The 24,639-nt window shown below is 34.6% G+C and overlaps 1 protein-coding gene across 2 annotated transcripts in view; it reads right to left on the reverse strand.

The window, feature by feature from the left end:
• Positions 1-24,432, reverse strand: part of LOC105214173 (uncharacterized) — a 46,714-nt gene extending 22,282 nt beyond the window's left edge. Inside the window, exons 1-4 of one of the 2 annotated variants that reach the window (XM_029041578.2) lie at positions 24,289-24,432; positions 22,469-23,552; positions 6,403-6,525; positions 5,991-6,154 (exon numbers count right to left, since the gene is read on the reverse strand). In XM_029041578.2, coding sequence (XP_028897411.2) covers positions 5,991-6,154; positions 6,403-6,525; positions 22,469-22,625 — 444 coding nt within the window. In that variant the 5' untranslated portion in view covers positions 22,626-23,552; positions 24,289-24,432. Of the gene's footprint in view, positions 1-5,990; positions 6,155-6,402; positions 6,526-22,468 lie in introns of both variants that reach the window. The other variant, XM_029041579.2, reaches the window with a different exon arrangement.
• Between the last annotated feature and the right edge of the window lie 207 nt (positions 24,433-24,639).

Here is a 24,639-nt window from a genome sequence, read left to right on the forward strand (position 1 = left end):
ATAGTTTTCGTTTATGCTCTTTTGCCATATTCGCTACTTTGTTTTCGCCGCAGCATTCACGTAGCTGCGTGTTTTTTGATTGAGCAGTCGTCCTTTGAAGTGCAATGAGTCATGAGTACTGCTTGTTTGTTGTTGTATATAGCAATGTACAGTAGTGATGAGCGATATTTCACTACCGGTGATTTTTTCACTGTGATTGAAAAATCACATATAGCAACTGTGATCAGTTTTTGTAAATATCAGTGATTTACAATCGGAATTGCAGTTCAGTAATCTGAGTTCGATCACAGTAGCTATAGAGAAGTTCAGTGCTTTTGTTCGATTACAGTTTTGTTCGAGTTAAGTAATTCTAATTCGATCACTGTATCAATAACAGTTCAGTAATTCTAATTCGATCACTGTAGCATTAGCAGTTCGAAAGTAATAATCACTGTTCAGTAGCAATACCAGTTCGAAAGTAGCAATCACTGTTCAGTAACAATACCAGTTCGAAAGTAGCAATCACTGTTCAGTAGCAATACCAGTTCGAAAGTAATAATCACTGTTCAGTAACAATATCAGTTCGAAAGTAGCAATCACTGTTGCGTAACAATATCAGTTCGGATGTAATAATCACTGTTCAGTAGCAATACCAGTCCGAAAGTTATAATCACTGTTCAGTAACAATATCAGTTCGAATCACTGTTCACTGTTCCGTAACAATATCAGTTCGAAAGTAGCAATCACTGTACAGTAGCAATTTTAGTTACGATTTCGATAATTTTGGGTACGGTGATTATAAAAGCAGTTAAATGTACCCAAAATTTATTAAGTAGTTAATTGAGATTACAAAAGCAGGTTTGCAATAGCCATATAAAATCACAGTGATTTAAAAATAGCAATCACTGAAATCACAGTGATTCAGAAATAGCAATATCGCTCATCACTAATGTACAGTTTTTTATATGTGTGTGTGGGCTTTTTTTCGGTCTCTCCAAATTTTTGCTATTTTTCACTTGTTTATTACGGATTTTGTTATTATTTATGCGCAAAAGTGCCAATGGTTGCATTTATTAAATTACCGTTGTAAATAAATGCTTGATTAGCGTTTAATATTTTTATGATTTCGTTATTTCACTCAATTTGCCATCAAATATGATTTGGGTAAAACCATTTGGGTTTTTTACAGGAATTATACATTTTTTCGGTGATTGCCTGTTTTTGTTGCTTAGCTACAAATCTATGTTATTATATTAAAATCGTTGATAACCACTTAAATGAAATTTGATATTGGTATTAGTGTGATTTGGTTGCGCAAAAAATGCATTTGAAATGCAGAGTATTTGTGTGCATATTGAAAAAAAAAATTTTAATAACTTCAAAAATATAATATTATTCAATACAAAACACTTTGTGGTATTAAACGCTCAAAATCACAATTATTTTTCATAAAAAAATCATAAAAAATATTAAATTAAATATTAATAATACACTTATTTAATATACACTTCAACATTGTGGTTCACTTGTCATTTGTTGACTTTTTTTCAAATGGCATTTGTGAATAAAATCTAAATTTTTTGATAGTTTTAAGCTCCTATTTGTAATATTTCACATTTATTTATCAATATTATTGAAGATTAATAGATGATTTGTATTAAATATACAGTTTTCGAATTTCAAAAATGGATTTTTAAGAGAGTTTGAGCGTTTTTCAGGAGTGTAATCGACAAATTAGACAATTTTGATAGTTTTAAGCTCCTATTTGTAATATTTCTCATTTATTTATCAATATTATTGAAGATTAATAGATGATTTGTATTAAATATACAGTTTTCGAATAACGGATTTTTAAGAGAGTTTGAGCGTTTTTCAGGAGTTTAATCGACAAATTAGACAATTTTGATAGTTTTAAGCTCCTATTTGTAATATTTCTCATTTATTTATCAATATTATTGAAGATTAATTGATGATTTGTATTAAATATAAAGTTTTCGAATTTCAAAAACGTATTTTTAAGTGAGTTTGAACGTTTTTCAGGAGTGTTATCGACAAATTAGACAATTTTGATAGCTTTAAGCTCCTATTTGTAATATTTCTCATTTATTTATCAATATTATTGAAGATTAATTGATGATTTGTATTAAATATAAAGTTTTCGAATTTCAAAAACGTATTTTTAAGTGAGTTTGAACGTTTTTCAGGAGTGTAATCGACAAATTAGACAATTTTGATAGTTTTAAGCTCCTATTTGTAATATTTCTCATTTATTTATCAATATTATTGAAGATTAATAGATGATTTGTATTAAATATACAGTTTTCGAATTTCAAAAACGGATTTTTAAGAGAATTTGAGCGTTTTACAGGAGTGTAATCGACAAATTAGACAATTTTGATAGTTTTAAGCTCCTATTTGTAATATTTCTCATTTATTTATCAATATTATTGAAGATTAATAGATGATTTGTATTAAATATACAGTTTTCGAATTTCAAAAACGGATTTTTAAGAGAATTTGAGCGTTTTTCAGGAGTGTAATCGACAAATTAGACAATTTTGATAGTTTTAAGCTCCTATTTGTAATATTTCTCATTTATTTATCAATATTATTGAAGATTAATAGATGATTTGTATTAAATATACAGTTTTCGAATAACGGATTTTTAAGAGAGTTTGAGCGTTTTTCAGGAGTGTAATCGACAAATTAGACAATTTTGATAGTTTTAAGCTCCTATTTGTAATATTTCTCATTTATTTATCAATATTATTGAAGATTAATTGATGATTTCTGTTAAATATACAGTTTTCGAATTTCAAAAACGGGATTTTAAGAGAGTTTGAGCGTTTTTCAGGAGTGTAATCGACAAATTAGACAATTTTGATAGTTTTAAGCTCCTATTTGTAAAATTTCTCATTTATCTATCAATATTATTGAAGATTAATTGATGATTTGTATTAAATATACAGTTTTCGAATTTCAAAAACGGATTTCTAAGAGAGTTTGAGCGTTTTTCAGGAGTGTAATCGACAAATTAGAGAATTTTGATAGTTTTAAGCTCCTATTTGTAATATTTCTCATTTATTTATAAATATTATTAAAGATTAATAGATGATTTGTATTAAATATACAGTTTTCGAATTTCAAAAACGGATTTTTAAGAGAGTTTGAGCGTTTTTCAGGAGTGTAATCGACAAATTAGACAATTTTGATAGTTTTAAGCTCTTATTTGTAATATTTCTCATTTATTTATCAATATTATTGAAGATTAATTGATGATTTGTATTAAATATAAAGTTTTCGAATTTAAAAAACGTATTTTTAAGTGAGTTTGAACGTTTTTCAGGAGTGTAATCGACAAATTAGACAATTTTGATAGCTTTAAGCTCCTATTTGTAATATTTCTCATTTATTTATCAATATTATTGAAGATTAATAGATAATTTGTATTAAATATACAGTTTTCGAATTTCAAAAACGTATTTTTAAGTGAGTTTGAACGTTTTTCAGGAGTGTAATCGACAAATTAGACAATTTTGATAGTTTTAAGCTCTTATTTGTAATATTTCTCATTTATTTATCAATATTATTGAAGATTAATTGATGATTTGTATTAAATATACAGTTTTCGAATTTCAAAAACGGATTTTTAAGAGAGATTGAGCGTTTTTCAGGAGTGTAATCGACACTAACCAATATCTAATTTCTAGATATTTAAACACTTTTTTTCAGTTGAAAAAGTTAAATATTTAAATATTGAAAATTCTAAATTTTTTACGTTAATTAAAATAATTAAATTTAATATTAATAACACTTTTTTTTAATATTTATTTCCACATAGTGATTCATTTGTCATTTGTTAAATGTGTGTGACTATTTTCAAATGAAAATTTTGAATAATTTTAATTTTTGAAATAAAATGGTATTTTTAAGCTCACATTTATATTATTTTCAATTACTGATCAATATTATTGCAGTTAAATTGATGATTTGTAATAAATATACTGTTTTCGAATTTCAAAAACGAGTTTCTGAATGAGTTTAAGCATTTTTCAATACAAATTATATTTTTTCTAATCAGTATCTGATTTCTTGATATTCATACTGTCTTTATAAAATTAAAATAGAAATATTAGAAGGTTTTATGGTCAATAGACTCTGTAATATGGCAGTTATTTGTTCAATTGTTTTCGAAAACACCGAAACTGAATTCAAAATAAACTTTTTTTAGTTTTGTTGCAAAAATTCAGTACCAAAAACCTTCAAACCGTGCAGAAAATACCGTATATCGATATTTCAAAATATGTAATTTCCAATTCAAATTTTTTTTGAAAAACTCCAAAAAACCGTTCTAATAGTGCTAAAATCGTACAAATTGCTACTCTGATTATATCACTTCAAACAAATCAGCAGCTGCTTATATCCTTTCTACGCTCATTACGCTCAGAATTACTCACAGTCTCATAGTCCTCAAACACCTTAGCAATTTAGCAATAATTCAAGCGCATGCAATGCCAACATGCCACACCTCAACAAGGTGAGTTCTATTGAAACTTAAATTGATTGAATTTTCACATTGCTGCACTTAAAAGCATACATACGTACTCGACGAAAGTGCATTACTATAAACACCAGTATGTGGCAATCCGTTACAACTCCGATATCAAACTGACAACAAAAGTGGCGAAGTACAAAACAATGGTTAAGATGGAAATTCTACACACCAATTACGCATTGTACAAAAGGTTAAAACACAACAAAACCAAAAGCAACAACAACAATATGACAATAATGAACATTATTGGTGAAAACAAAGCGTTCTAACCACAATTTCATTGGTGAACGGTATGTTGTAATATACACACCTGCATATCGATCCAATCATACTTATTCATATGTGAAGCATATTTGTCTAGTTCGGTAAGTATGTATGTATGCGGCTGGTGGTTGCTACTCCAACGGCATTACGGGCTGGTTGATGAGCATACATTTACCACTCAACCACATAAATTGTTGTAATTAAAAGGAATTTCTGAAAGCACTCATTCCCGATAGTGTAAGCGTTTGGTCAGTGTCGTTAATCTGGTAGGGAAATTTACGGAGTGTTTGTTAGGGTGTGGAGAGGCATGTTTCGGGTTCGAAAAGTGAGAAATGAATTTATGAGAATCGATATTATTAATTTTTGTACTTGTAAAACACTCTCCAAGCTTCATAGCGCTACAGGACTTCTCAAATCTTTCAAGTCTTGTAGGATAGTCTGTTCAGAAATTCTTTCTGAAAATTATGAATTCCTTACAGCTGGTTAACCCAAATGAGTCATCTAGTTAGCTAAGACTTCATAAGAACACTTTCCGATTTTCAAAAATCTATTTCAAAGCCTACAATATAATCGGATATGGAGTTCTGTTATCTAAAGAGAGATTATTGCTAAAAATTTGAAGATCAGAAGAGCTAATTATCCCTAATTAAAGACTCCTCCTGGGAACTTAACTTGGATGTAATCAGTTACAGCAGATATACTCTATATCACAATGAATATATCTGACAATCTTTGCAAAAATCATACAATTTCTCTCCACAAATCGGTAACATTCTGACCTTTTTCGAAAGTAACCAAAAGACTTTAACATCACTGGCTTTAAGAGCCGATAGCAACACCAAGAAACAGCAAGGATTCAGTAGCATACGAAGGAAAATGAAATACCATAGGCAATCAAGCAGAAAGCAGAGAGAAAGCGACCAGCATGATTCAAAGAGCTGCTCTTGAAGTGGCATTACAATGAAGCGCACACACCACTCCATGAATATACAACACATACTCCTGTATATGGACCATAGTAGAATGCGCTCGAAGCACTTTGTACCTACAAAGCGTGCAAGTTTTGTAAAACAATGAAATTAACGGTACATGGCATGTTGAATACTTTTATGTGTGATTGTGTGTGATGTTGAATGAAGCACTGTAGATGCTGGGCTGAGTAAATATTCAAGTGCCATGTATGTAAACTCACCTCTATATCGCCAGTATCTGGATGGCGCATAACAAATGCCGATGGCACAATACCGGGAATCTCCTGTTGTGGTATGAACAAGAGCGAGTGATGGAAAAGTGCATTCAGCAGCAAACTCATTATGACGACCGGCTTGTACTTGCCAAATTTATCGACAAGGAAACCTGCAGTGGAGAAAGAAGTGCGATGGGTGAAAAAAAAGAATTTAATATATTTAATTAAGTACGTAATTAAATCGAATAGCGTACAATTTGTGCGAAATGCAGGTCAGTCAGTGCAGCTGCCAGTGATATTGCATGCATTTTAATGAAATTGTCTACGTTAATTTTACAAGGCAGTGCAATTTGCACTTTGGCTTCTTCGTGTATGAGAGTAGTGCATCTAACAAGCTTCGCTCTTCGGTCTTACATACCTGTAATTGGTGGACTGAGAAAGGTGGTGAACGGCAATGCCAGATATATGATGGCAATCTCCTCCACTGTCAGACCGATCGACTGCATGTGTATGGTCAAGTAGGGCAGTAGCGATGATGTTGCTGAAAATGTTTATTAAATAAAAAAATTAAATTAATAAAATTAAATAAATTTTAATAAAAAAAATATATAAAAATTATAATAGACATCTAAAAATGTAGAAGGCTGTTAGTTTTAACATAATAACTTGGACAAATGTTTTCGAATTCATAAATAATAAATTATATAAGAACTTCTAAGTCGCTTCTAGAGTCCTAGGCCTAAGTAATGTACCTAAAACCTTGAAAGCCTCATTTTCGGCAATAAAATAATACAAAAAGACTATGAAACAAAAGGCGACCTTGAAAAATAATTTTTTAAATATTTTATAAGAGAGTTGCCACCTATAAAAAAATAAACCCAAGTAAATTATTAAAAACAGTGTACCAAATGTCAGAATCTTAAGAAAATGTTATGGAATGAATAATAGAAAAATATTATAGGGTTGCCACCTATTTGAAAAAGTAAAAATGAGCAAAAAATCGAAATCGCTTTACGAAATTATAGAATTTTAAGTAAATGAACCAAAATTTTAAATAATTTTTAAACATAGAGTTGCCACTTTGTTTAGGAACAAGTAAAAATTGGAAATAAAATAAAAAACGTTTTCCCAAATATTGGAATTTTCAGGAAAAGATCCAAAGTTCAAATAATTTGTAAAAAATGGAGTTGCCACCTATTTGAAAAATTATATATTAACAAAAAAATAAAAAAAAGTTTAACCAAATATTATAAGTTAATGCCAAAAGATCCGATAAAATATCAAATAATTTATAAACAATAGAGTTGCCACCTATTTGAACAAATTATAAACTTTTCAAAAAATTGAAAATGCTTTCCGAAATTTTAAATTAAAAAGCAAAAGATCCGTATAGAAAATAATTTGTAAATAATAGAGTTGCCAGCTATTTGAAAAATTAAAAATGAGAAAAAATCTTAAAAAGCTTTACGAAATTATAGAATTTTAAGAAAATTATCCTATATTTCAAATAATTTTTAAATATAGAGTTGCCACCTTGTTTTGGAAAAAAAGAAAAATGGAATAAAATAAAAAATGTTTTTCCAAATATTTGAATTTTCAAAAAAATATCCAAAAGGTCAAATAGTTTGTAAAAAATGGAGTTGCCATCTACCTGAAAATGTAAAAATGTAGCAAAAAATATCACAAATTCTTTGCAAAATATTAAAATTTTACGCAAAAATTTGAAAAGGCAAATGTTCTGTAAACAATAGCGTTACCACCAATTATAAAAATTAATATTTAAAACTTTTATTGAAAACAAAAAGGGTCAACGTAGTAAAATAATCCAGCTGAAGAGTTCTATTTTCAGAATTTACGATAGTTGGTTTGAAAAAAATATTAAATTGAGCATTTTCTCACTCAAATAATAAAAAATACAGTTGTGTGAAAAAAATTATTAATTATTCAACAATTTTGCTATTAATTTAATATCTACAAATTCTCTGTTCATCCATTAAGAAATAAAAGAAAATTGTTTTACACATTTTATTGCAGACACCTTCACAAAAAAATTTCTAAATGAAATTCCAAATTTCTGCATAAAAGCTGATGTTTTTTGGCATGTCATAAACATTTTTTTTTTTTTGGTTATTTTATTTTTTTAATATACAAATTTCTGACAGCAAACCGAACGCATACGTGTTAATAAAATATTCATGATGTAAACAAAGCCATACACTAAACCATAATTCACTTAAATATGTATGAAATATTAGTATTTCTGCGCAAAAATTATGATTTTAGCAAAGCACATTTCACATATTCACATATGCATAGCTGTCCGTCAGCGCTGTTTGTGCGCTTCAGATGCAGCACAAGCGCCACAGGTCACATTTATATTGAAAAAAAGCTCACGAAAAATTTACAACAACTACAACAAAGTAATGTAGATTTCAATAAAACCAACTGAAAGCGCATAAATGAAAGCCTTTTACGGAAATGTTAAAAAATATTTACCAAATTAATGGCGATCTTTAATGCAAAACACAAAAACAAAAAAAATATGTGTTTCCTTTATATTTTCGATTTTTGTTTTTGCTTGTGTAACTGTTTAAATGTGTGTGTGCGCATTGAATGCTTTAAACGCCTGTATTTATTGTAGAACTTTAATTATTTAACACGGTAAAGTCGCATTGCAAACAGTAAGCCAATTAAATTCAGTTGCAGGCGAGTAACAACACACACACAGATACAAACGCATGCATAAAATAGAAATACAGCAAATTAATTATATATATATACTCGTATGTATAGCAATATGTTGCAAAAAGCTCCTTTGCACTACTGTATCCTCCGAACTATTTGCTTGTGTGTATGTGTGGCTGAAAGACATGCAAACAGCCAATATTGTGGCATTTCGTTGGCAATCACTGAAGTCTCATATAATAAACGAGCTACTTTTTAGCACAACACCCACCGTTATTTGCATGCACCGTTATCCATATAAGTAAGTAAGTGATGTGTGCAACATTTATTGTAATTTTTTATGCCACTTATACTTTGCAATTGTTTACGCAGCGCATAAAAAGTGCCGTCATACAATTATTTGCACAAAAAGTCACATGCACAACAACAACAAAAATGTAGCAGAAAAAAAACAATAAAATACTGGAGTAATTAAATCCTTCTTTACTTTACTCAGCGTCAATTTTTTTGTGTTTCAATATTTGAAAGTAAAAAAATAAAGGAAAAAATTCTTTTTCCGACAAATCTGTATTAATTTATTTAAATACTTTATTTTTTACTCTTGGTCACCACTGACTGTCGCTGTGTGCTGTCGATATGCCACGCTGTTTACTATAAGTTTTACTAACTTTTATATGGTTTGCATATAATTTTTTTAACAATTCTTTTTTATCAATATTCATGTTTTGCTCGCAACATGTCTGCGCTGTAGTCGTGATTGAACAGATTTTTGGGCGGAATGACATTATACTACAACAAGCAGAGCGTTAAACTGCAAGCACATAAGCCAAATGCTTTCAACTTTTGATCACAAAATTTTTTTATATTTTAGAAGATTTTTTCCAATGCAACATTTGATTATTGCCAAGACCGAATTTAGAATTAATTTTATAAAAATATAAAATTATATAAGAAAATATAAAAAAATAATGTATTATTTGCTTTCTAAACAAACGCTCAAATTTTGAAAGCACGAAAGCAATTTTCAAAAGCTCCAAATCAAGTTTAAAAAGCTTCAAAGCAGTTTCCAAAGCTCTAAATCAAGTTTAAAAAACTCAAAAGCATGTTTCAAAAACTCTAGACAAGTTTCGAAAGCTCTAAACCCAGTTTCAAAATCTCCAAAACAAGTTTAAAATGCTTCAACTCAAGTTTCAAATGCTTCAAAGCAGTTTCCAAAGCTCTAAACAAGTTTCAAAAGCTCCAAAACAGTTTTAAAAACTCTAAAACATGTTTCGAAAACTCTAGACAAGTTTCGAAAACTCTAAAGCCAATTTAAAAAGATCTAGACACGTTTCGAAAAATAAGCTTCAAAAGCTCTGAGAGTTTCAAAAGCTCCAAAGCATGTTTTAAAAGCTCTAAACAATTTTCGAAAGCTCCAAAGTGGTTTCAAAATCTCCCAAGTAATTTTCAAAAGCTCAAAAGCAAGTTTCAAAAGCTCCAAAGCCCTTTCAAAAGCTCTAAAGCAATTTTCAAAATCTCCAAAGCAAGTTTCAAAAGCTCCAAAAGCATTTTCAAAAACTCTAAAGCTGTTTCAGAAGCTCTAAAGCAGTTTTCAAAATCTCCAAAGCAAGTTTCAAAAGCTCCACTTTCAAAAACTCTAAAGCTGTTTCAAAAGCTCTAAAGCAATTTTCAAAAGCTACACAAAAAACTTTCAATATAGATTTTCAATATACATAAATCACAATTTATCACCACACTTTTTTATAAACTCGATTATTTATGACGACTGGTATGTGGTACTAACCGTTTTTAAGTACGTCTATAGTGTTGTAGTATGTAAATGTAATATTTACCCCGTACAAGCGGTCTGTTTATAGTAATGTCACTCAGACATTCATGCATTTAATTAACAATGCAAAGGCGGTGAACAAAATAAAGTAATTAAGAAAAACATAACCTGCGCATATATGCATACCTTGCCGATGGCTACAAATAAAAATACAAAAACAACCGCATAAAAGGCGATGCAACATAACCACAGCAGTTTGCTACAAATTGCATGCTTGAAACTGGTGAAAAAATAATAATTATGCACATAAGTACTACGCCACAAAAGTCAAGTGGAAAAAAATACTAAAGCAACTTGAAGTTTCCAAGCTCTTATCTCATACAGTTTTCAGGCAAAAAAGTAACCAACTCTTAGGGATACACACACACTCACTTATATACTTATGTACATGAACTGATCTCTGGCGACCATGCACGTTTCAACGCCTCACACATATTTATTTTCGGATTTTCACTTTCAAAAAACAGCCACTCAATAAAAAGCTTTACTTCCTTATTTACGAGGCTAAATGCAGCAACAAATCGCCGCTTAGCGCGCAACACACCCACACACACACACACAATATTTTATCGCTGTGTTTTCATCGCTTATCTAAAGCTGCCTTATAAAGTCTAATTACTGCTTGATGGCCAAAAAATTGCGAGGCGACTAAACCACAGCAACACAAAAACCGATGCGTACTTGTCACTGATTTTGTCAATATGTCAGTAGCAGATAAAAAAACAAGCAGCGTTACAGTTGATTTTACACTTACACAGTCTTAAAAATATATATGTATTTGTGTTGATATGGGTGTCAAGCAGTTAAGTCGAAATGACAAGGTAGCATGCCAGTCGCTGACGTCTAGATTTGTTTGGTTGTTTCAGGTACCAATTCAAACACATAATAATATATCTTAAAATATTCCACTCTTAGCTAAACAAATATGTATTTTGACACTGCCCAGCTCACTAAAGTAATCATTATACCCAGATGGTGCTGGCATGAGTCGTGCATTATGCAATACGTACAGTGGTGTGGAAAATATATAATAATTTTAATACTCAAGATAATCAAAATTTTTATTTCGATAAAAAATTATTTGAGCATTTTCTGTGCTAGAAAAATGTGTATATGTCTTTTGAATTTCGAGGCTAAGTATAAAGCGCTACAGAGTTCGTATCTGGACCGAATTAACGCCTGCGATATGCTGCTTAAACGGAACGAACTCGACCCATTTTTGAACAGGATGGTGACTGGCGACGAAAAGGATCTCATACGAAAATGTCAAGCGAAAATGTTCATAGTCGAAGGTCGATGAATCGTCCCTAACAGTGGCCAAGCCGGGATTGACGGTCAGGAAGGTGTTGCTGTGTGTTTGGTGGGATTGGAAGGGAAGCTGCTCCCATATGGCCAGACGCTTAATTCCACCATCTACTGCGAACAACTGCATCGCTTAAAGCAGGCGATCGACCAGAAGCGTTCAGAATTGACCAACAAGATGGGTTTAGTGTTCCACCAGAACAACGCCAGACCACACATTTCGTTGATGACTCGTCAGAAGCTACGGTAGCTCGGATGGGAGGTTTTATCGCATCCACCCTATAGCCCGGACAAAGCGCCAAGTGATTACCACCTGTTCCTGTCCATGACGAACGCCCTTGGTGGTGTAAAGTTGAACTCAAAAGAGGTTTGTGAAAAGTGGATGTCCGAGTTCTTCGGAAGGGGACTTCTACAAGGGGGTATTATAAAGTTGCCGTCTAGATGAAAACAGATTATCGAACGAAACGGCGGATATTTGAACTAAATCCGATCACTGTAACACTTTTTATAAAACATTGAATAAATCGCAGAAAAGCGGAAGGGAGATATTTGCGAATCAATATTATAATTTTGTTTAAGGCTTAGTTCTTAATTTTCAACACATTTCGATAAATTGGAAACACAACATTCAGAAAAGCTTTCAAAAAGCTCTCGTTAAAGCCACAAGTTTTTATAACCTCAAAACTGAAATACAAAAATATTTTGAGAATTTTTTAAATTAATTATTTCGAATATGGACACCTTTAAGGGGTTATATACAGTTAGACGGCCGAAAAAAAGTGAATTTTCCAGAATTTTTTCTGAGAAAACTTTTTAATTTATTGATCCAAAAATTTATACACATATTATGGTATCTTTTAACTGTATTTTAAGACTTAGTACTAGTAAAAATATTTATTTGAAAAAGAGCTACAGCTGATCTCCAGGAGTTCCTCTCAAAAAAGACGTTTTGCGGTGACCACTATATCTCGGAACTGGATCATCCGAAATTAAAAAACCAAACAGATTTCGTTAAAATAATGTTAAATCTAGTAATTAATCGAAGGAATAAGCAAAATTAAATTTTTTGACAAAATGGTTAGGTAAGGTTAGGTTAGGTTTGTAGGCAGATCTCTGCAAAGACAGAAGATCTCACTTAGACAGCCTGGTGCTGTCCATTGTGGTACCAATAAAACTCCCTGTGGATCATAGACCTTTAAGATTCAGCAAACCGCTTGGAATCCGTTACAAATTTCTTAAGACTGGTAATATCGATTCTAGCCAATTCGCTAGGATCGCCGAAAAAGGGCTTTCCGAGATGTTTCAACCTCAGTCTGGCAAAAGCTGGACAGTGCAGTAGGAAATGCTTGGATGATTCCATCTCGCCTTCCTCCATACAGCTTTGGCAACTTGCATCTGCCGCAATCCCAATTCTAACCGCATGGGCACCCATTGGACAATGTCCAGTAAGTACACCCATAATGGCGCTAAGATGAACCTTGCCCAGAGCAAGCAGTTGAAAGGACCGCTTACGGTCCACAGAGGGCCAGAAGGACCTCGCCACTGCACAAGTACTGGTAGTTGACCAGCGTTTGACGAGCTCATGCGTAGTCTGCATGTCCAGCGCTCTTGCGCAGGTGGACCAAGGACTACCAATACGCTCCCATTCCGACGTCAAAGTAGCTAGGGTACCCTCCCTTGCAAGCTTGTCCGCTATACAGTTACCTGCGATCCCGCGGTGACCGGGTACCCACACTAGTCTAATTGCAAAATAGCTAGAAGCTATTGATAAGGATCTAAGACACTCCTTAACAAGCACAGAGCGTACTGTCATCGATTCCAATGCCAGTATTGCCGCCCTACTGTCGGAGTGAATACATACCTCTCTAAAAGAGGTCACCATACGAAGCAGTGCGTCCACTGCTACTTTGATCGCTGCGACCTCTGCTTGGAAGACACTACAGTGGTCAGGTAGCCTAAAGCTGGTATTGATAGAGAGCTTTCTGCAGAAAACTCCCCCTCCCACCTTTCCCCTTAGCTTCGATCCATCCGTGAAAAAGCTGACTGCACTTCTCCTCCATTGACTTCTACCTTCCCACATATCCCTCGTAGGTACATGTGCAGAGAAGAAACCTCTTGGGGACGGTTCCGCGGTGCAGTGGTCCAAGTAGTCAGGGATGCAATCGAACCGACGGAGAATTTCAGTATGCCCCTGCTTGGGACCGATCAAGTACCCAGCGTCTCTGAGTCTAACAGCGACCTTTGCCGCAGTACACCTACCGGCGATATCAACAGGTGCGATGTTTAAAATGGCATTTAGAGCCATTGTAGGTGTAGTTCTTAGCGCTCCGCTGATTCCAATGAGAGCCGCTCTTTGGACACGCTCCAGCTGCTTAGCTAGTGTGACTTTCTCGAGTGCCCTCCACCAGATGACAACGCCATAGAACATTATAGGTTTAATAATGGTCTCATACAACCATAAAACCACTTTCGGTGAGAGACCCCACCTTTTACCAATAGCCCCTCTACAGCAGTAAAGAGCTACCGTAGCCTTTCTTACCCTCTCCTCAATGTTTGGCTTCCATGAGAGCTTCCTATCAAGAATAAGCCCCAGGTATTTCACCTTGTCCGCAGGCTGCAGACTGGAGCCTCCTAATGAGGGGAGAGTGGCGTTTGGAATTTTATATCTTCTTGTGAATAAGACGAGTTCCGTTTTACTCGGGTTAATGGCTAAGCCACTTCTATGCGCCCAGCGGGTAACCACTTCTAGGTAACCTTGGGTCATTTCATATACGGTGCTTAGGAATTTTCCTTTGACCAAAAGGGCTACATCATCAGCATAGGCCGTCACTCGACAGCCTTGATTTTCAAGTTCCCCCAGAAGGTCGTTCACCACCAGGATCCAGAGCAAAGGGGGAGAACGCCACCTTGCGGGGTACCCCTATTTACAGTCCGGAGCGCATAAACGCTTCCCCACTCCGCAAAGACAGTTCTGTCGCTGAGCAAACTGTAAATGAGGTGCTTAAGGTTCGCTTCTACCCCAAAATCGTCTAATGCGGCAATGACCGCTTCCGGTCTTACATTGTTAAAGGCCCCCTCAATATCGAGGAAGGTACCTACCGCGTAATCATTATTTAAGAGGGCTTCCTCTATCCACGACACTACCGAGTGTAAGGCGGTGTCCACCGACCTGCCCTTACAGTAGGCGTGTTGAGCTTTAATGAGCTTATTTCTAGGGATATTGTCCCTTATGTACAGATCCATAAGCCTCTCCAGCGTCTTCAAGAGGAACGAGGAGAGGCTAATAGGCCTGAAATCTTTTGCAGTAACATGCGAGCTTTTACCTGCTTTTGGGATGAAAGACACCTTAACCTGCCTCCAAGCCTCCGGAATATGACCCAGTCTAACGCAGTTCGCGTAGATCGGTGCCAGCCAGCTGCATGATACCTTGGCCGCTCGCTGTAGCTGCGCAGGTATGATGCCATTTAGTCCGGGGGACTTGTAAGGTTTGAAAGAATTCAACGACCAAGTTAGGTGGCGGTCATCCAGAAGGTTTTCGAAGGCGCTTTCGCCCCCTTGAAGCTCTCCGAGGGATACTCTTTCCGCTGATTGGTTTTTTGGGAAATGAGCATCCAAAAGTAGCTTTAGTGACTCCTCACTGCTCGAGGTCCACTCACCAGCACCATTTCTCAAGTAACCCACGGATGTTGGGCTCTTGGACAGAATACGCCTAAATCTCGAGGACTCCTGGCAGCCTTCCACACTTTCGCAGTAGGCTCTCCAAGAAGACCGTTTGGCCTTCTTCATTTCCGACTTAAAAATGGCAAATCCCACCTTATACAAAGCCCAATCGTCACCTAGACCACTTCTACGGGCTTTATTGAAACATCTTCGACTTGAAGATCTGAGCTCCGAAAGTTCCGGCGTCCACCAAAGAGGTTTCCCTTTGCCTTTCTGAGATCTCAAAGGACAGGAACTTTCAAGGGCCATCCTGCACCCAGAGCTGAAAACTTCGACACACTCATCAATAGCATTGGCCGAGAGAACTGAGTCTCGTGGGGACGCTGCCGGAAGAGCTGAACGAACCTTCCGCCTTAGACAAAATGGCGGTTTCTCAAAAAAAAATGTTGGTCACCGACTTTGAAAACACCATTTTGAGAAAAACTCGTTTAAAGTTTGGACCTTGTACTTCCAAGCACTCTGAAACGCCTTTTCAAATTTTTCATTTGCTTGTAACTTTGAAAATATTCACTGGAACGATATGAAATTTTCTGTGTGTATTCTTAAATATATGTACATTAAGAAAATGAAATAAAAAAAATCGATTTTTTGAAAATTCTAACTGTATATAACCCCTTAAACAAATTGTAGTATAGTTTCAGGCGAGAATTGTATTATTAAGACAGCCTGGAGGGCTTCGTTTTGAGGAAAAGCACATCTTTGAGCAAAATTCGATTTAATTTTTTCTTTTAAGTCTGAGTAGCTGCTTGATTTATCTGGAATTCTGTGTTAAATTCAAATTATATACATTTTTAGAATTCAGTTCTGTTCGGAAATTGATTGAAATTGGAACCACATTCTTCAAATGTATACTATAATTTTAACTATTGTTTCCTTAATCAAAGATTGCATGAGAAAATTGCTCTTTTTTGCACAACACTGTAGATAACTACATACACATATAAATTTCATGGAAAAACTAATAAAACTAAAGCAAATATTTGGCAACTCTTAACCGGGTTTATAGTCAGTTGAAGGAAGGTTTTTAAAACGGTAGCTTTTATGACAGCTAATGACGCATAAAAATTTAAATCCGCAAAACTTTAAACAAAACCACACAACTTAATAATAAGTTTTATATTTTTACGCAGCAACTGTTTATAAGCTGTTATCTCTGACGATGTTAAAATCAACTAGATAAGGTTTTGTGTAGAACAGTAGGACCTCAAATAAATAATTAAAAAAAATTACACAAATCTTAAACACATGCAGATTTTAATGATAGCTTCTACACGAGATGAAATGTTGTTAATACACTTGATCTAATAATAAAAAATTATAAAAATACAAATTTGTATCTCAAATTTGCTTATTTGCTTTGAATTCTGCAATTCATGCTGTATTCTGTTAATTATATTACTAAATATGCCTATTTGTGTAGCTAATCAGCCAGCAAGTGCAACGTGTGCACAAACAATGCAGATTATGATATCATAAAGGTAAGACTGCATGCATCTTGTATTAAGTGTCATCACGTGCCAAGAGTCACATACGTAAGATTCTTCGTAATTTCAGTAAAATAAAAATAATTTTTTTTTATTTTAAGAAACGGCGCAAAAATACAAAATAACGCTGAGTGAGGGAATAAAGGAAAAATTAAAAAATTCAAAAGAGATTTATTTTTCGACAGACAACTCTCACAGTTGATAAAAATGTCAAAATAACTCTTAAATAATATATATATATATATATATATATTTGGCGTAGGAACCGCTTTAAGCGATTATAGCCGAATCCACCAGAGCGCGCCACTCTTTCCTCCTTTTTGCTTTTTGGCGCCAACTGGAAACACCAAGTGAAGCCAGGTCACTTTGCACTTGGTCTTTCCACCGGAGTGGAGGTCGTCCTCTTCCGCGGCTTCCTCCAGCGGGTACTGCATCGAATACTTTCAGAGCTGGAGTGTTTTCTTCCATCCGTACAACATGACCTAGTCAGCGTAGCCGCTGTCTTTTTATTCGCTGAACTATGTCAATGTCGTCGTATAAAATGGGGGGATGGGGTCATATGTAGAAGTTCACGCAAGTGAGGAAAGTTTCTGATTGCCATTCACTTGGGAGTGGCCAGGAACGATTCTTTTGCATATGACTCAAGCAGCTCACGACTTCCGGTTTTAGACCAAGTATCCCCTGGGTAGCTAACAGACATCCGTTTGGAGGCGAGCTAAAGTGAGAAGGCGAAGCCCGCTTGTGCGGTTGTGCGTAGGGCTTGGGACCCACCACATAAAAAAATCTCCCTAATGAAAACAATATATATATTCCTAAAAAAATAATGGTCATTAATACTCAGTTTAAACAAGAATATTTTATTATATATATTTTCCCGTAGTTCCTAGATAGAAAATAGAGCTTCCAAATCTTGATATTGTTCATTGAAAAAAAAATTTAAAATAATATGTTCGAAAAATAACGGGAATTTTTTCAATATTATATATTTTTTTTTTATTTTATAATTTTTCTATTTATTATTAATTTTTATTTAAAAAATATATTTTTTTCTATTTTTATTTAATTTTTGTCAACACTTTCCAGCTTTCGCCGCAAAACTTTATAGCGCACTCATACGCCGTGTAGCACAGCTGTGATGAAACGAAGGTTGTATGGATGTACTACAAAAAATGGCTCGTCAATGGCATTGTTGCTTGAGTTAATTTATCGCACGTAAATCTAACATTGAAAAAATAGTTTAATCTAGAGTTTAGCGCTTGTATTAAATTAACTAGAATTTAGAAGCAAAACAACTGTAAGCATTAACTAACCCACATAGTATATGTGGATATATAGAAAGCTTGTGCAAAAACAAAGCAGCCAATTAGCTGTAGTCACTTTTTCACTTGGTTGTCATTACTACTTGAAAAAACAACAAGAGAGAAGAAGCGACTGTGGACTAATATATTTATATTTACATGTATTCCCATATAATGGTCGATGATTGTTTTATTAAATGAATAGAGTGGGTATAAAAAATTCTATATATACAATATATAAATATAAATGCACCTAGAAGCGATTTTCTTTTTAGCGAACACGTATATGTATCGCTAAGCTCAAGTACTTTCTCAAATACAAATGTATAGAAAAAGAGCAATTGAGAAAGTTCATATTACGGTACTCAATGCCAGCTAAACATACAGTATATATTTAGTTCTGTTGGGGATGCCACTGATTGAGCTGCTGTTTGATGTCAACTTTTTCATTTACTCGTCATTTTGCACTCGCTACTCGGTGACTAATTTCACTTACTACTATTTCTTGCTGCTCTGCCTCGGAAATTATCAATTAGTTATATGATACAAGGCACATGTACTCATACATATATATACAGTGTATATACATATGTATATAAGTAAGTTTGAAGCATATAAAAAAAAATAAAAATCCTAATATCTTTAAGGAAATTTCGGTTGGAGAAAATAAATATGACACAGCAGTTGGTAATTAAGGCAAACTGCAAGCGCTAAAAATATATTCAAGCTTAGCTATAACAAAACACTAAACATTACTCACAGCTCGACTCAATTTGATGCCCTAACTAATTGAGATTATAAAGCAAAAAGTTGCCGAGCTGCTGTAAATAAGTAAATAAAGTCACAAATTTCGCTATTTCGCCTTGTATGAAATTGGATTAAAAAGAATTTCATAAGCAAATTTGCGGGCAAGTGAGTGTTAAAGCGACGCCATTGCAGAGCTAAGTGACTTAGATCCAAGCTAAGTGACTCTTGCTATACATACAAACCTAAACAAGTAAGGAAAGGCTATGTTCGGGTGTAACATTTTATAGTTTTATTAAGACCAACCAAGGTATACTCTATCGAAGACTATACACTCACATAATTTTGCTAAGATATCTCACATATTAACCGATGCTTTTGAAAAACATATAATTAGGTATACGGAGGAGTTATTACACGATTTTAATAATTTTTGGAACAGAGACACACTATTAGAAATTTACGTTAAATATTTTTTTTAAATTTAATACGCTAATGTTATAGTTATGCCAATTCACTTTCATATGACATCAAGATCAAAATCGGAGTGATGACACTGAAGGTCTGCTCTGCTCTGCTCTGCCGGGTTACCGGAACCAGAAATGATGTTACTGGGACCGGAAATGGAATAACCGGTACCCTATATGGAGCAACCGAACCGGAAATGAAGGGACCGGAAATGGGACAACCGGAACCGGAAATGTTTCACGGATATGAGGCGCCCGGGTATTATGTTGCCGGATATGGGGTGATAGGAACTGGAAATGAGGTAACCGGAACTGGATGTGGGGATACCGAATATGAGATAAACAGAAATGGAAATGATGTTGACCGGACCTGAATGTGAGGTAACCGGTATCACATATGGGTTAAACGGATATGTTCAACCGGAACTGATGTTACCGGAACCAGAAATGGGACAACCGGAACCGGGTGTCAAGTAACCGGATATGAATGTAGCAACAGGAACCGGGTATGATGTGGTCGGATATGGGGTAATCGGAACAGGATGTGAAGCAACCGGATATGAAGCCTCATTTTCCATCCATGTCATCAAGGTGTCTAAAAAGTATTATGTACCGACGTATATTCAAATTGGTCGTGTAGTTTTTGAGAAATGGTTTTTGACTCGTAAGTGGGCGACACTAAGCCCATTTTCCATTTTTTTTAATTCTTAGTGATAGCGTTTTCCGTTAGTAAGTTAACGCTCTTTTACGCATTTTCAACCTAACCTTTGTATGGAAGGTGGGCGTGGTTATTATCGGATTATATTAATTTTAATCCTGTGTAATGGGGTACGTAAGGGAAACGACTGAAGAAAGTTTGTTTTATATAGCTTTATTGGTTTCCGAGATATTCACAAAAAACTTATTTAGGAGAGAGGCCGCGCCCACTTTTCAGAAATAATTACATCCAGATATGACAGACGGACGGACGGACGGACAAACAGACATCCGAATTTCAACTCGGCCCTTCATCTTGATAATTTTGATATACATAACGCTATATCGAACTCGTTTAGTTTTATGACTTACAAACAACCGTTATGTGAACAAAACTATAATACTCTCTTAGCTACTTTTGTTGCGAGAGTATAAAATTAGACACGAATGACATGTGTACTCTACACATACATAAATACATACATATATACATCTGTCAGTCACTTATGACGGTCAATGGCAATTCTTGCTTGTTTGTTTTACTTTATTATTTTTATATTTTTTTTCAATTTTCCATTTGACTTTTTGGTTTTGCGTTCCACTTTTTCTGGATTTCTTAATTTCCACAAAACAAAAGTACACGCAACAAAAAAATACACTCAGGCACTTTGAAATTAGTTGGTTTTTACACTCGAGCTCAGCAGCAGCAGCAGCAACATAATCCACTTTATTATTATATTAAAGAAATGTGCATTTTTTTCATGTCTTGTCTGTGTGTGGGTTAAGCGACAAAACTCACTTAGTGCAAACACCACTTATTAGCATTTGTATGCGCGTGTGGTTGTTGCTGTGCTGTACAAATTAGCTTATGTAAATATTCGTATCGGATTTCTAAAGTTCTTGTGCGAGCTTAGCAAATCTAGTAATTGTAGTTAGTGTCAATGTCACAATTTAATAAATATTAATTAACAAATTAACTTTAATCACAATTAAGCGTTGAGCTTAACTGGCATTAACTGACAGATTGCAGTGAGTCAGCTGATTAAATATAAAATTTTCTCTTTTTTTTTTTGATTGGATTAGAGGTTTTCATTAATTTATGCAGAGAAAGGTTTTTGAGGTCAACTTTTCCAAAAAAAAAACTTTTGGAATGAAAATGGCATCTGAGGATACATTAGAGTACTAGAAAATATCCATTCTCCTGGAACAAGAGATCTATCTCAGTTAAGTTGGGTTCCATCTCTTCCTCCGGGCGATACAATAGAGTACTAAAATTGGTTCTTTCTCCTAAAATAAAAGATTAATGTAAGTTATGTTGAGCTCCACCTATGATCGTTTCTTTTAGAACAAGTGATCTATCTATGTTAAGTTTGGTTCCATCTCTTCATCAGGCCGATACAATGGAATATTAAACATGGTCCTTTCCCTTAGAAGAAGAGATCTATCTAATTTATGTTGGGTTCCATCACTTCCTCCAGCCGATACAATGTAGTACTAGAAAGGACCTTTTCTTTTTGACCATGAGATCTATTCAAGTTAAATTTGGTTCCATTTCTTCCTCCGGCCAACAATACAGCACTTCATGACAGTTAGTAACAAATGTTCGAGTATTTTTGTATCACAATTAGGCTACTCATTTGCAGACGATTTACAACTTAAAAGGTCCTGCTAATTGCGGGATAACACCAAGGCGAAGTCTCTAAGATGGAACCGATACAGCTACATGGAATAAGAAAGCAGTTAGATATAAGATTATTTTTTATCTAAGACTTGTACCTTTGAGATATATTCACTTAAAAATACTCTCTTGGCACTATGGATTTGTATAATAGTCCAACACGTCTAATTTTAAAGATAGGTTTCAAACCGCTTTATATTTTGTAATTCGGTAGGTACTAATCTGTCGACCTTTTTACCAATTGAGACCTTATTTATATTAGTCTTAATATTTATCAGAACAATCGGAGCCATTATACACGAAAATTATGCTGGAACGATCTTCATTTACTACAATTGAATATAACCGATAACTTCGGAACATGCTGAAGATTTGCTAAAAGAATTTAAGGAACAAAACGCTCTCAAGAAAAACTATTTACCTCTAAATTTGGTTAATCGCATTACTTGAAACTGACTTCAAAATAATCAACAAACGAACCAGTAATTCCTAGCTTATTTGCATAGTTATTAACCACAACTCGAACTACAAATATCTGCAATTACAAAAGCGCATTGAAAGCATAATAATGATAATACTCACCGCCATACATGACGAACAGCGTTATCTTCAACATTATCAAATTCGGATTTATGCCATTGCGGCGACAGAATTCACCGAATTTCGACGGTTTCACCTTCTCCACATGCACCATATCAATAGTCTCCGTGGCCGTCTCCTCGCCACCTATTATTGCCATTTTGTGTGCGGTGTCTCACTGTTACAAGGTTTACTACGATATTTGTGTGAAATAGTTGGGGACCTGGTGCCTTGCCGCTGAACCTTCACCTTGTTGATGGCGCTTGTGCGGCGCGCGCAGCTGTTACTTCACTCGGCGGCGTTGCGCTGCAGTAAATTATGTCGCTGTATGTTTGTGCTGTCACCAAAATGTAAACACCATAAATATAACACAAACGCAAATGCGCAGTGCTGGGGGCTGGCGTACTGGCGCTGACACTGGTTGTTGGTTGCGACTTGCTGGGAGCTGGAAGTTCTATGTTCACAGTGGGTGCGTTGTGAAGGCGGAGCGATTGGGGTGGTGCGTTAGTTCGGGGGTGTGGAATCTGCTGCTAGATTTACAGTAATGTTTGATGATTTAGTTGCAACAGTCGCACTTTGTTTGTGTATTTTCTGTGTAGTTTTCTATGAAATATGCACAAAATGGAGTTTGGCTTCGAAGTTGGAGCGGCACGCGCTTTATGGTATTTTCCGCTCCTCTACACACACCGACACAGCGAAACAGTTCTGTCTTCAGTTAGCTATAAAAAAAACCGACGTTAGGCCGCCCAAGCGTGCGACTGACTAGTGTTTCGTGCACAAGTGATCATCAAAATTGGTTGCTTCAGCGGCGCTATTGTATTACCGCTATGTATATGTGATGCACAACGACTCCACACAGTCGCTAATAACGTTGATTTAGGTGTACACTATTTGTATGTGAGATTTCAGCAGCTGCTTCGATGTAGCATAGTCCAGCACAAGTACGTGTATTATGAATGTGTGCGCGTGGGGGGAGGAAGAGGCGCGCGCGCAATGAAACACTTGAAATTAAACGTCCGTTCGTCTTGATTAAATTCAATTTAAGAAGATAATCAGCGATTTATTTCAATTCCATTCACAAAACAGACTAACAACAATAACAAAAAAAAAACAAAAAGCATGAAAAATCACTAAACGAAAAAGTAAAGTCCGGCCACTTTCTGTCGTCTATTACGCTTTGCGCTTTGCTTTACACGTCTCTCTTTCACTAGCTATACGTGTTACTAATAGTGTATAAAATATATATAAAATAAGTGCATTCGTGTTAGTGTGTATGCTGTTTGTATGCGCTCCTGAGCTTTTAAGCTTTTAAGCTGTAAGCTGCGCTTTCAATTTACGTGTGCTTTTTAATCCAATAAATTGTACAGCAAATGGACAACGAGATTGGCATTGAAAAAATTTCGAGCGTGTAACTAGTTATGATTAATTGATTTTTAATTCGTAAATTGTCTTTGCTAATTTAAGCACTTTTGAATGTTAATAAATTTTCACTTTTCCACAAAAAAAGTCCTTTTTTCAATTTTTTATTTTTTTTTTTAATATTTTTTTTATTTCATAGTAAATTATAGCTATATATTCAACACAATAAATATTGCACAATTTTTTAAATGTCTATTAAAAGCTTAATTAAGCGCTCGCACACACTTTTCAACAATATTTTTGATTATAAAATTTATTAAATAATTATTTTTTTGAATAATTTTTTTTTAATTAATTTTTCAATAATTCTCTCAAGTCTCAACTCATTTTTATTAATATTCACTTCATTATGCAGTTCTTTATATATTTATTTTTTTTTATTATTTTTATTCTCCTCAATTTACCCGCAATGCCACTTTAGTAACGCTGTCTGCTGCCCAGCCTCGCGTCCGAACAAAGACTAAATTCGTTTTATCACTCTGACGAAAGTTTTATAAACCGATATTACTTTGCATTATTACACTGCTTAACTTAGCTTAGCTACTACTCTTCAGCATATTCTTCCTTACTATATCGGCTTTCCAGCATCCAACGACGTTCCACTATCGCCTACACATTCTTTCGTTAGTTACTATTTATTCGCGTTTCCACGCACACAATTAACGGTGCTGCACGAGCGCTTACGTGTACGCTAAGTAGGATAGCGCTAGTACTCGTACTATTTTACTTATGCTAGTGATCGCGCGTTGCTTTTG

Source organism: Zeugodacus cucurbitae, chromosome 3 (genome assembly GCF_028554725.1).
Source record: "Zeugodacus cucurbitae isolate PBARC_wt_2022May chromosome 3, idZeuCucr1.2, whole genome shotgun sequence".
Taxonomy (NCBI): domain Eukaryota; kingdom Metazoa; phylum Arthropoda; class Insecta; order Diptera; family Tephritidae; genus Zeugodacus; species Zeugodacus cucurbitae.